Genomic DNA, 12,735 nt, shown 5'->3' on the forward strand with positions numbered 1-12,735 from the left:
GAACATTATAAACTCCTGGCTGTGAGGCCTGTGCGGGATAGGCTCCAGCACCCCCCGCAACCCTTGTGAGGATAAGCAGTAGAAAATAAATGAATGAATGAATTTCTTGGAAACTACAAGGCAGATATTTATAAGCAGCTGGTGGCAAAAGTTTAAATTTAACTACAAATGCACTTCTGCCAGCTAGTGGTCGTTTTTTTTTTTTTTTTGACATTCTCTCATTCATTCTGACATTCTGGTGCTGGAGCCTATCCCAGCTGTCTTCAGGTGGTACACCCTGGACTGGTCGCCAGCCAATCACAGGGCACATATAGACAAACAACCATTCACACTCACATTCATACCTATGGACAATTTGGAGTCGCTAATTAACCTAGCATGTTTTTGGAATGTGGGAGGAAACCGGAGTACCCGGAGAAAACCCACTGGGAGAACATGCGAGCTCCACACAGAGCTGGCCGAGGGTGGAATCGAACTCGGGTCTCCTAGCTGTGAGGCCTGCGTGCAAACCACTCGTCCACCGTGCAGCCCATGTCGTGTTTATATAAATGAAGTCACCGTTCCAGTAGAGCGCGTCTCTCGTCCTGGTTGTGTTGTACGGTGGCCTCCAAGACGGCGATCTCTCCCCGGAGTTCGTCCGTCTGCTTGTCGAGTTCGGAGACTCGTCGCTGGCTGCCTTGCCACTCTCTCTTCAGCGTGGCCACATTTTCATTCAGAGCCGTCACCTGCACGCCAAGCTTCGCTTCCACTTCCTCCACGCGCTTCACCTGCTCATCTTTGCTTTGCTTTTCAGACGCCTTCACAAGTAAAACACAGGAGACTAAAAATCAGGCTCTCTTCTTGTGTGTCTTACTTGATGGGATTTATTAATATTTACATGGACTTGGCCTACCAGTTGATCCTGGAGCGTCTTGGTTTTGGCGAGGAGCTGCTCTTCTCTCTGGCTCCTGCTGTCCCTGGTGGCCTGGTGTGCCTTCTGTTCCTGTTGGAGGGAACCTTGTGCAACCTCCACCTGGTTCTGCAGCTCCAGTTTCTGCTGGATCAAGAGCTGCTTGGCTTCCTGCATCCCACGCAGCTCCTGAAGCACAATATGAGGGATTTGGTCATGGTTTAATTTCATTTGAACATGCATCAGATTACAATTGAATGCATCACATAATCAGTTCACAGTTCCACATGTCCAAAAGGAGTAGGAAGAAGCAAAGCTTATTAAATCCTACCCCTCCATCTGGTACTTTTACAATCAGTAACTGTTACATTTGTTCACTTCCTGCTTTCCTAATATAGTTTAATTCCTACCCCTCCATCTGGTACTTTTACAATCAGTAACTGTTACATTTGTTCACTTCCTGCTTTCCTAATATAGTTTAATTTTTTTTTATTATTATTTTTTAATTTTATTTATTTGTGCAGTCCTGGAGTTTAAATACATTTTATAGTACTTTTTACTGTATATACGAACCTACAGTAGATAACAGTAGATGACACCTACTATACATATAATAATATAATAATATACCTATAACGCTTTAGGTGCAGATTGACACCTCTGTGTTTACTCGTTTCCTATCGATGAGATCCACACAATGTCCATATAGTTGCAAAAAATGAAAGGTTTTATTTTATAGAAAAAAAATGATAGACAAAAAGGTTAATTGTTCAAAAAAGATAACTCAAGGAATCAGACACGGTAAAAGAAAACCCGTGTGCCTCCACAGCAATCCAAAGCTTCCATCTCACCATGTGACAGTTGATAAAAATAAATATTACCATTTCATATTCCAAACAATATTTAAGGTGTGCATCACAACATAAATAACGTAAACTCCACTCTACAATAGACTGGCTCATACACCCTTATTAAAAAAAACATCCCATATTATTGCATGTCTTGCTTTGTAGAAACATGAACTCACCTTGTCACTCTTCTCAGTTAATGATTTCATCTCTGATGTCAACCTGGCATTATTCTTCTCCAGGTTGCTCTTGACTTTAAGCAGCTCCTCCATTTTGGTTCTCGCTTTCTCCAGGTCTTCCTTAACTTCACCCTGGAAGAGCAGTACAGTAGTACAAATACAAAATATATATATATATATATTTTTGATGCAGCTTAATCCTCATGACAGTGTGGCGAGGGGTATGCTGGAGCCTATCCCAGCTGTCTTTAGGCGGGAGGAACTATACACATTAATTAAAACCCTTAATGTTGTTGAATTAAAACCATTAACAATGAAACTACACGGCAGATAATTATAAGCAGCTGGTGGCAAACCTCCTGATAAGTTTAAATTTAACTACAAATGCACTTCTGTCACCTAGTGGTCGTTTTTTTTATGACATTCTCTGCATTGCTGCATGGCGGACGAGTGGTTAGAGCGAAGGCCACACAGCTAGGAGACCCGAGTTCGATTCCACCCTCGGCCATCTCTGTGTGGAGTTTGCATGTTCTCCCCGTGCATGCGTGGGTTTTCTCCGGGTACTCCGGTTTCCTCCCACATTCCAAAAACATGCTAGGTTAATTAGCAACTCCAAATTGTCCATAGGTATGAATGTGAGTGTGAATGGTTGTTTGTCTATATGTGCCCTGTGATTGGCGGGCGACCAGTCCAGGGTGTAGAAGACAGCTGGGATAGGCTCCAACACCCCTCGTGAGGATAAAAATGAATGAATGAATAAACACTACATTTACTAAAAAACACTTAAGTCTTCATACTAAAACAATGCCAGGGAAACGCGTGAACGACAAGCCTAAACCTACCCCAGGCTTGTTTTGGCTCCAAATAGCATCTGGAAACTAGAGGGATAAATAACAAAATTCTAATTTCTGCACCCAATTCTTGTTTTTTAACTCATTCAGTGCCAACACTGTTCTTATAAACCCGAACGTCCGATTCTAACAACGTATTTATACGTTTTACGTTTTGTTTTTTCGCATGAGAGAATGTCAGAGTCCCGTCCCCACGACCACGTCCCCGTGCATGCGTGGGTTTTCTCCGGGTACTCCGGTTTCCTCCCACATTCCAAAAACATGCTAGGTTAATTGGCGACTCCAAATTGTCCATAGGTATGAATGTGAGTGTGAATGGTTGTTTGTCTATATGTGCCCTGTGATTGGCTGGCCACCAGTCCAGGGTGTACCACCTGAAGACAGCTGGGATAGGCTCCAGCACCAGAATGTCAGAATGAATGAGAGAATGAGAAAAAAAAAACTAGCTGGCAGAAGTGCATTTGTAGTTAAATTTAAACTTATCAGATTTGCCACCAGCTGCTTATAAATATCTGCCTTATAGTTTCCAAATTGTCCATAGGTATGAATGTGAGTGTGAATGGTTGTTTGTCTATATGTGCCCTGTGATTGGCTGGCCACCAGTCCAGGGTGTAGAAGACAGCTGGGATAGGCTCCAGCACCCCTTGTGAGGATAAACAGTAGAAAATGAATGAATGAATAAATGTAGTGCTATTGTCACTTTACTGTCCAGGCTGTGGTTAGCTGGGTTAGCTAACTGTTGTTATGGCAACAAGTGATGTAGAAGACTACCAAAGCGCTCCTCTCGGGAATCTAGCACCTCGATCATCTCACCTGTTGCTTCTGGAGATCTTTCAAAGCCTTTTCCTGCTGCTCCAGTATTTTATTTCTACCGCCAAGTTCCTTCTCCAGAGAACTATGACTCTTCGTTAGCTCCTGGATTTGAGTCTCCAAAGCCGTTTGATGGGTCTGGTTAGCCTTCAGCTCCTCCTGGTTCACATGGAGCTTGTCCTCGGTTACCTACACCAAGAATATCGTATTCAGGTGAGCGGTTCGAAATTTTCAAATATTGTTTTCTATTATTTTCCAGCTTGGTATGAAGACATGCATGAACCTACTCTGAGGTCCTGACGTAGTGCCGACACCTCAGACTCTTTGCCGTATAAGTCCGACTGGAGTTTAGTGAGGCCTCCTTGACTTTGCTCCAAGGTCTTCTGCAGCTCTTCCGTCCGGCTCCTCTCAGACGTCAGCTGCGTGGTGACCTTTGACATGTGCTCCTTGAGTTGGCACGCTTCCTCCACCTGAAGAGACAACGTGTGTCATAATTAGAGGTATGAGAAACGTTCAAACCAAGTAACGACTTCGTTGCGTACTTTCTTAGCGTTGACTTCCTGGAGCTCAGCAACTTCAGCCGTCAGTTTCTTCATCTCTTCTTCAAAGCCTCTCCTTGTTGCTTTGAGTTGGCCCTGCAGCTTCTCCATGCTTTGGTCCTTCTCTCTCAGGACCTCCTGGGTGTTTGAGTGCTGCTTCCCCAGCGACGCCAACTGTCCTTTCAGGTCCTTTTCTCCCTGACATTTGCAGAGAAACAAAAGTTCATTTTCTTTTGCGCTTTAAAAGTTTATTTAGTTTTCAACACATTAATAATAATAAATGTTATTTATATTGCACTTTACATTACGGAAATCTCAAAGTGCTACAAAGAAAGCTTAAAACCTACAGTGAAGCAATAAAACAACACAACAAAAGTTATATATATTAAAAAAAATGCCTTTGTAAAAAGGCTCCGTTTAAAGCTGGGGTCTCAAACTCAATTTACTTGGGGGCCACTGGAGCTCGGATCTGGGTGAGACTGGGCCGCATCAGGTTTTCCAAAAAAAACAAACAATTAAAAACAAAAACATTTGGTTCCAATTTTCTACAAGAAAAGCTCTGATAAAACATTCCACTGTTCTCAAATATCTTACTTTTTATTTTTCTACACAAAATAAGATGAAAAATAAATAAACAAATCAAGAATAAAGAAAATCAATCAATCAGTAATAAATAAATAAATATAATAATAATAATAATAATAATAAAACGGTAAATAATAAAAACTTAAGAAACCACATATAGTTGGTGGGTAGACAAATAATTTTTTTCAGATTAAAATGAACAAAGCATTATTAGAGCCCTGTAGACATGACAAAACACGACTATAGTCACATTTATACTCTTTTTATTTACAACATATTGCGCAACTGCAGGGTCTTGAGACACATGCTAACTCGCAAACTAGGGAGCTAGCGACCTAAACGGTAGCCTTCAAGTTATTCCCTTTAAACTTAAATAGCTAAAAACTTACCACTTCCACACGGATAGGGAGGATAACTATCAACAGTTATTTAACCTTTAACATGAACATTATTAAAACGTAATATTTTTTTCTGGGTACATGATACCATACAGCATCCATATCAAACTTGCGCGGTAGCCTTCAAGTTATTTCCTTTAAACTTAAATAGCCAAAAACTTACCACTTCCACACGGATAGGGAGGATAACTATTAACAGTTATTTAACCTTTAACATGAACATTAATCAAACGTAATAATTTTTTCTGGGTACATGATACCATACAGCATCCATATCAAACTTGCGCGGGCCGCACTAGCATTAAACTTTCATATCAAGGCTGGGGCCTCAAACTAGTGTCCTGCGGGCCACATTTGGGTGCGTGAGGAGGTCTGGGGGAGGAGGAGCATTACCTGTCTCATCTGCTCCAGCTGCTCTTTGGAATCTTTCAATGCATTTGTGATGCTTTCGTTATTTCTTAAAAGTTCTTGTTTTGCTTTCTCACTTGATTTCTCCTACGGGGTGAAAAAGTATTTACATTATTTATAATGCAAGATGTCCCTCCCAGTTAAAAAGAATGGCATAGATGCTTCATTTTACCTTATCTTAGTGTTCAAAATCTACTAAGAACTAACCTTTTCCTCCATGGCTGCCTTATGGTTCTTTCTCTCAGTGTCCAGTTGATTCTGACATTCCTTCAGGTTCTTTCTGGTCTTGCCAAGACTTTCTTGAGAGGAGACCAGTTCCTTCCTATGAGTCTCTTTCTCCTGCTGGGCCTTCTGTAAGTCTGCAACCAGGCCCTGTGCCTTCTTGTCCATCTCAGCATGATGAGTCTTCCCTTCTTGGGTCAGCTTGAGCACATTGAGCTTCAGGGCGGCCTTCTCCTGCTCACAGCACGCTAACTGTTTCTGGATATCACTCAAAGAGGAAGTCTTTGTCTTGATTTCCTCTTGAAGTGTGACAGTTCTAAATAGCAAATAAAAATAAGTTGTTAAAATTTCATTGGAAAGACAACAAAACTGTTTGTTGCATCATTTGAATTGACTTCTGCAAAGTGATATTAGTATCTATGAGCTGGAAACATCATATTACAAATATACAACATAAGGTGGCAAGTGGTCGAGTGGTTAGCATGCAGGCCTCACAGCTAGGAGACCAGGGTTCAATTCCACCCTCGGCCATCTCTGTATGGATTTTGCATGTTTTCCTCCCACATTCCAAAAACATGCTAGGTTAATTGGCGACTCCAAATTGTCCATAGGTATGAATGTGAGTGTGAATGGTTGTTTGTCTATATGTGCCCTGTGATTGGCTGGTGACCAGTCCGGGGTGTACCCCGCCTCTCGCCGTAAGACAGCTGGGATAGGCTCCAGCAACCCTTGTGAGGATAAGCGTTAGAAAATTAATACATGAATTAATGTGGCAAGAAATATTTCAATATTGAACAAAGCAAAATTTGTTCTCAATCAGAAATCACTCCACACTCTTTATTGCTCTCTGGTTCTACCATATCTTACTTATTGTGTGGAAATATGGGCTAATAACTATAAAAGCGATCTTCACTCGCTAAATGTACTGCAAAAAAAGGTCAGTAAGGATAATTCATAATGCCACCTACAGAGAACATACTAACTCCTTATTTCTAAAATCACAAATACTTCAACTTGCTGATATAGTTCATCTTCAAACAGCTAAAATAATGCATAAGGCTAAAAATAACCAATTAGCTAAAAATGTCATCCAATACTTCTCTACAAGAGAGGAGAAATATGATCTCAGGGAAGAACTACATTTGAAACACTTATATGCTAGGACTACGTTAAAAAGCCATAGCATTTCAGTATGTGGAATCAAACTATGGAATGGATTGAGTAAGACCCTCAAACAATGCACAACGATGAGCCAATTCAAGAAACAATACAAGCAGTTGATGTTTGCTAAATACAAGGATGAAGAGTCTTGAACCAGTCATGATGTGCTATATATATCACTATATTGACACTTACTATGGTACCCATTATGGCATTGGATGGTCATGTGACAAAAAATTATTTAAACTATATTATGAAAGCAGGAAGTGAACAAATGTAACAGTTACTGATTGTAAAAGTACCAGATGGAGGGGTAGGATTTAATAAGCTTTGCTTCTTCCTACTCCTTTTGGACATGTGGAACTGTGAACTGATTATGTGATGCATTCAATTGTAATCTGATGCATGTTCAAATGAAATAAAACCATTACCATTACTGGTGGAAGCTATTTAGTATGAATAAAAATGAATATACTGTATGGGTTTAGTGTAACTCACGCTGCTTTTTCGTTGTCCAGCATGTGCTGCAACTCTTTAGCTTTCTGTTTAACTTCTGACGCTTCCTTCTGCAGATTCTGTACTTCTCGCTGTGCCTGGTCCCTTGCGGCCTGCACCTCCAACACCTGCGTCTCCAATTTCTAACAAATTAACGCATATTTTTTATTAGTCATGAATTGCCAAATCCATTCTAAAAGATTGAACGCTGACCTTATTGACCCCTTCCAGCCTCTCTGTGTGCTGCTCCGCGGCCAGAAGTTTGTCTTTGTGCTCCTTCAGAGAAGCTTCCAGTTGGATGCATTGCTCCTGCCTTTCCTTGATCCTTTGTTTATGTTCTTCCATGTTTTTCTGAGCTTGATTCAGCTCCTAAGATAAAAAAAAGATAGCATCTGTAAATAAAAGGTATTAACCAAACCATTATCTTTATATACTATGGTAGATTTTTAAAACGGCACTTGATGAAGTTACCTGCTGCTTATCCTGTAGGACATGTTGAGCAGACTCCAGGTTGTTCTCCAGATTGGCCTTCTGTGCAGCCTTGGCTGCTTCACTTGACAGCAACATCTCTGTTTTTGCCTTCAGCTGGTGGAAAACACAGCAAAGTGTAAGAAAGAGGGGATTCTTAACCTCCGGAATTAAGCTTACAGCCTTAACCCTCCTCTTGTGTTTTACATTTTAATGCATAAAAAAATCACATAATATTTTTTTAATTGCATCAAGGCTTTTTGACTTTATCAGGAAACTCTATTTCAACAAAATAAAACAATTTTTTTTTTTATTCCATTTTAAAATGGTCTGGTTGAAATTATGACCAATGTATTGTTAGGGTCATTATTATAATATAACTATAAAGCAATATTTTGAGCCACAACTGAAATCATAAGTGTACAATTAGCCAACACAACAAGCTATTTGACCGGTTTTCCAATATACCAGCAGAAAAACAAGGTCCAGACCAGGGCTCTATATTAAAAACAAAAATGACTTGCCCATGGGGAATCCTTAAGGTGAGAACTACTTGCCCGAACTTGCCCCATGTAAAATGAAACGACTTGCCATAACGATATCATCTCATTTTTGTGGCATCACATGAGAATCTCAAATAAAGATGAAATGATTATCATTTCTTGTGGTTGTTTTCCTACATAGATCATGACGTTGCATGGAAATCTGGATTGTCAAGAGACTTCTAGGCACTTTGCCTTGATAAATAAAAGTACATATATATATTTAGCATCAATATATGCTGATAATTCATCAGATAATATTACTGACACATTGTGGAGATTGTGGAGTTTGACTGAGTTCACATTTACAATTTGGATCATGGAAAGAATGGCAAGAAGTACAGTGAACCAAGATCTGGACCTGTTCTGCTTTATGATTTCACTTTATACTAAAGTTCTGTTGCTGAAAACAATAACTTTTTCTACCTTTTCTTGATATTAATATACATTGGTCAAAATTCACCCGAACACCATAGATGTTTCTTTAGTGATTAATACTCAAAACACAAGAACTGCATTTCGATGCGCCTTCACTCAGAATTATATATTACTGGCAACATTTGAGACCAAATAACCCACTGTTATAATAATATACAGTAGAATAATAATAAGAATAAGTAGAATAACCGCCCCCGTTTTTTGTCTTATCTACACGTCTTTGTCCATTTACATCACATTTACATAAATAATATATATTTCTGGCTGCACAACAGTCAAGTGGTTAGCGCGCAGACCTCACAGCTAGGAGACCAGGGTTCAATTCCACCCTGTGTGGAGTTTGCATGTTCTCCCCGTGCATGCGTGGGTTTTCTCCGGGTACTCCGGTTTCCTCCCACATTCCCAAAACATTTGGAATGTTTAAAATAAATAAAACTAATTGATTTAAGAGATGTGTTCTATAGCTCTCAGTAATAGCCAGGTAACAAAAGAAGATTCAATTTATTAATATGATTCTTTTGAGGTTCATTTTACCATTTTTGGAAATTGAAATCGAGGGGTATAGTGACAAAAAAAGGCCTACATGCCCACCAGAAAAGTATGAAAAGCAACATTTTCATGGATGAGGAAGCCTAAGAAGGTAACCAAGACATTTGATGGTAACTTATTGTTTTTAGTGTTTTTTATAGCTGATTTAATACATGGGTCAAAACCGACCCGGTAACATAAGAGATGATACCAGACGCTAAAATAGGAACCTACCTGAGAGTCAAGCTGGGTCACTTTCTCCTTGCTGTCCGCAAGCTGAGCCGTCAGCTCCGTGACAGAGGCCTCCAGTGTTTGGGCCTGATCCTGGGAAGATCGCAGGAGAGTTTTCTGCTCCTGGACTTCTTTGTGGAGGTTATCTTGGGCTTGCTTGTTGCTCTCTGATTGGTTCTTCAGCTTGTCTGTCAACTGGGATACCTTAATATTACACAAAAAAAAAAGTATGGGAGTTACTTATTTAAGAATAGGTTTATTATTGTGGTGTTGCGTGGTACTCTGTGGAGCATCGAACATGTTTTTAATAAAAAAAATTTATAGTTGAACCACACCTCATTTGTTATTGTTAGTGTTTCTGCCATTGTGAATATGCCATACATCATTACAATGTCTCTAATGTTGTATTTTTATATTTGGAATAAACATTTATCATTTTCCTTTATTTTTAACCGCCGTCTTTTCATTCAAGTCCACATCAAGACACACACTGGCCAACTTATTATGGAATTATTATTATTATATAAATTAAAAATAATTATCACTACTGCCATCTGGTGTTCAAATGTATGTATCGCTTCAAAATAAACATTTGAGACTGTGCTCGAGTGGTTTGCATGGTCACACAGTTTGGGTTCGATTCTCCGCCTGGGCGTCACTGTGTGGAGTTTGCGTGTTCTCCTCGTGTGTGGGGGTTTTCTCCGGGTACTCCGGTTTCCTCCCACATTCCAAAAACATGCTAGGTTAATTAGCGACTCCAAATTGTCCATAGGTATGAATGTGAGTGTGAATGGTTGTTTGTCTATTTGTGCCCTGTGATTGGCTGGCCACCAGTCCAGGGTGTACCCCGCCTCTCGCCCGAAGACAGCTGTGATAGACTCCAGCATGCTTGTGACCCTAGTGAGGATAAGCGGTATAGAAAATGTATGAATAATAAAAATAAGCAAAATAGCAAAATAACCAATTACGTCATCTAGTGACTTCTTGTACAGCCAATAGCTACCTTTATTACTGAGGAGTTGGCAACATTGAATTAATTCCATAATACCAAATAAGAAAACATTTGTAGACGGTCCCTGAGATGCTGACTCGTGGCTTCCCATAGAGATCAATTTTAGTCAGACTGCACACAAGACGGCTTGTTTTGATAAAACGATGTGTTGTAGCTGTTTGCCTGTGTTGCCACGGTTGGAAAAAAGTATGATTTGCTATATAACAACCATTTATGATGATAACCGGTAGAAAATTAATAAATGAATCCGAATTAATAGGCTGGAGATCACCATGCCAAATATTTGGAACCGTCAACTGTGCCTTCTTTGTTAAATGTCAGTACAGTTGAATCTCAGTTTTCTGGGACACTATAGACAGATTCCAACTACTTGACTGACTACAAAGTCATTCTTTTTTTTTTTTTTATTCCTCATGATAGTGTGGCGGGTGGGGTGTATGCTGGAGCCTATCACAGCTGACTTTGAGTAGGAGGAACAATAGACATGAATTAAAACCCTTAATGTTGTTGAATTAAAACCATTAATAATGCTGGGGCTGACGGTGGGCGAGTGGTTAGCGCGAAGGCCACACAGCTAGGAGACCTGAGTTCGATTCTACCCTCGGCCATCTCTGTGTGGAGTTTGCATGTTCTCCCCGTGCATGCGTGGGTTTTCTCCGGGTACTCCGGTTTCCTCCCACATTCCAAAAAACATGCTAGGTTAATTAGCGACTCCAAATTGTCCATAGGTATGAATGAGAGTGTGAATGGTTGTTTGTCTATATGTTGCGTACCGTTTCTCCCAGTTGTACACAAATCTCTACAACTGATTGGTAATATGTTTGCGTGTGTGTGTGTGTGTTGACTTACCTGTTCTTGCAGTGTGTGAGTTTTCTCCTTGAGTTGGTTAAGCACAGCAGTCTCTCCCTCCCCAGCTTGGATCTTGGCACACAAGTCTTCTCTTTCGGCTTCCAGCTGGCTCACAATGTCTTTACTCTTCTGTAGCAGAGCCTCCAGGTTTTGAATCTTCTGGTCCTTGTCGCCAATCTGGCGTAAAACTTGTTCCAGGTCATTCTACAGCAAGAGAACACAGGTAAGGTATTTTTTTGGACTGTTTAGAGGAAATTATTGGGTTATCCAAGTTGTATGTTTACACTGAATAATGAAAAAATAATCCATCCCAGCAAATGAAAAAAAAAAAATGCTTCAGGTTTACAGAGTCTGCATACGGAATAGTCAATATTTGGGATCTCTACCTGAGACTCGCGCAGTTTGCCGTTGGTATTTTGTTGTAACGCCTGCAGCTCCTGGTGCTGCTGCTTGGCTTTCTCCAACTGGTGCTGCAGGTCTGTGTTCTTCGTGGCGCTTTCCTTCATCTAAAAAGGGAGCAAAAAAAAAAAGCATGATTTGCATGTACTGTAAAAAAAAATTGTCCTTCACTTATGTATTTAATGCTCGTCTCTTTATTTCTGTCCTGTACCAGATAAAGTTACTCATTTTGTAAATGCAAATATAAACCTTTGTTAACATTCTGCACTTTTTGCCTTCACTGTATTATAGTCATAGCCTGTTAGTTTTTTGTTTTTTTTTACATATATCTGTCCATTTTTTTCTACATTTACTTACTACTAAGGTACTTATAAAATTGCACTTCTGGTTGGATGCTAACTGCATTTTGTTGCCCTGTACCAGTGGCATGAGCAATAACAATAAAGTTGAATCTAATCTAATCTTTAAGGAGGTTCTAAGTAGGGATGTCCTGATCAGATACTTCTAGAATACATTTAAAAAAAATTTAACTTAAATGTTTATTGACCTTATTATAACATTTAACACTTTAACTGAGCATTGTGAGGTAGCTTGGACAATGACGTAATAAATAAAACTAATTATTTGGACCTTAAAAGGTGATATAAAAACAAACAGCATCTCAATTGGAATGTAAACAATGTATCTTCTTATGAAGCGCTGGGAGAGCTTTGACGGTGGAATCGTGGCGAGCGAGCATGTCATATCGAGGTTCAGGTGCTGAAGGAGCATAAGAATAAGTCTGAAACCATGTGATCAGATCGGGACATGTCTAGCTGTGATTGACTCAAAATCACACCTCAGCAAGTACAACCGTACTGCTAAATATGTAACTTAAGAAAAT

The 12,735-nt window shown here is 39.9% G+C and overlaps 1 protein-coding gene across 3 annotated transcripts in view; it reads right to left on the reverse strand.

Annotated features, from left to right (window-relative positions):
• The window catches only part of eea1 (early endosome antigen 1), a 32,495-nt gene that overhangs the window by 1,817 nt on the left and 17,943 nt on the right, over positions 1 to 12,735 (reverse strand). For 2 of the 3 annotated variants that reach the window (XM_078794977.1, XM_078794980.1), the window contains 14 exons: positions 11,840 to 11,959; positions 11,454 to 11,657; positions 9,596 to 9,796; positions 7,857 to 7,970; positions 7,599 to 7,754; positions 7,389 to 7,528; positions 5,715 to 6,045; positions 5,493 to 5,594; positions 4,120 to 4,314; positions 3,865 to 4,047; positions 3,581 to 3,766; positions 1,917 to 2,048; positions 893 to 1,078; positions 559 to 797 (listed from right to left, as the gene is read on the reverse strand). In XM_078794977.1, coding sequence (XP_078651103.1) covers positions 559 to 797; positions 893 to 1,078; positions 1,917 to 2,048; positions 3,581 to 3,766; positions 3,865 to 4,047; positions 4,120 to 4,314; positions 5,493 to 5,594; positions 5,715 to 6,045; positions 7,389 to 7,528; positions 7,599 to 7,754; positions 7,857 to 7,970; positions 9,596 to 9,796; positions 11,454 to 11,657; positions 11,840 to 11,959 — 2,489 coding nt within the window. The remainder of the gene's footprint in view (positions 1 to 558; positions 798 to 892; positions 1,079 to 1,916; positions 2,049 to 3,580; positions 3,767 to 3,864; positions 4,048 to 4,119; positions 4,315 to 5,492; positions 5,595 to 5,714; positions 6,046 to 7,388; positions 7,529 to 7,598; positions 7,755 to 7,856; positions 7,971 to 9,595; positions 9,797 to 11,453; positions 11,658 to 11,839; positions 11,960 to 12,735) is intronic. The other variant, XM_058074952.2, reaches the window with a different exon arrangement.

The sequence above is a fragment of the Doryrhamphus excisus genome, linkage group LG1 (assembly GCF_037039965.1).
Source record: "Doryrhamphus excisus strain RoL-2023G ecotype Guam linkage group LG1, RoL_Dexc_Guam_v1.1, whole genome shotgun sequence".
Classification (NCBI taxonomy): domain Eukaryota; kingdom Metazoa; phylum Chordata; class Actinopteri; order Syngnathiformes; family Syngnathidae; genus Doryrhamphus; species Doryrhamphus excisus.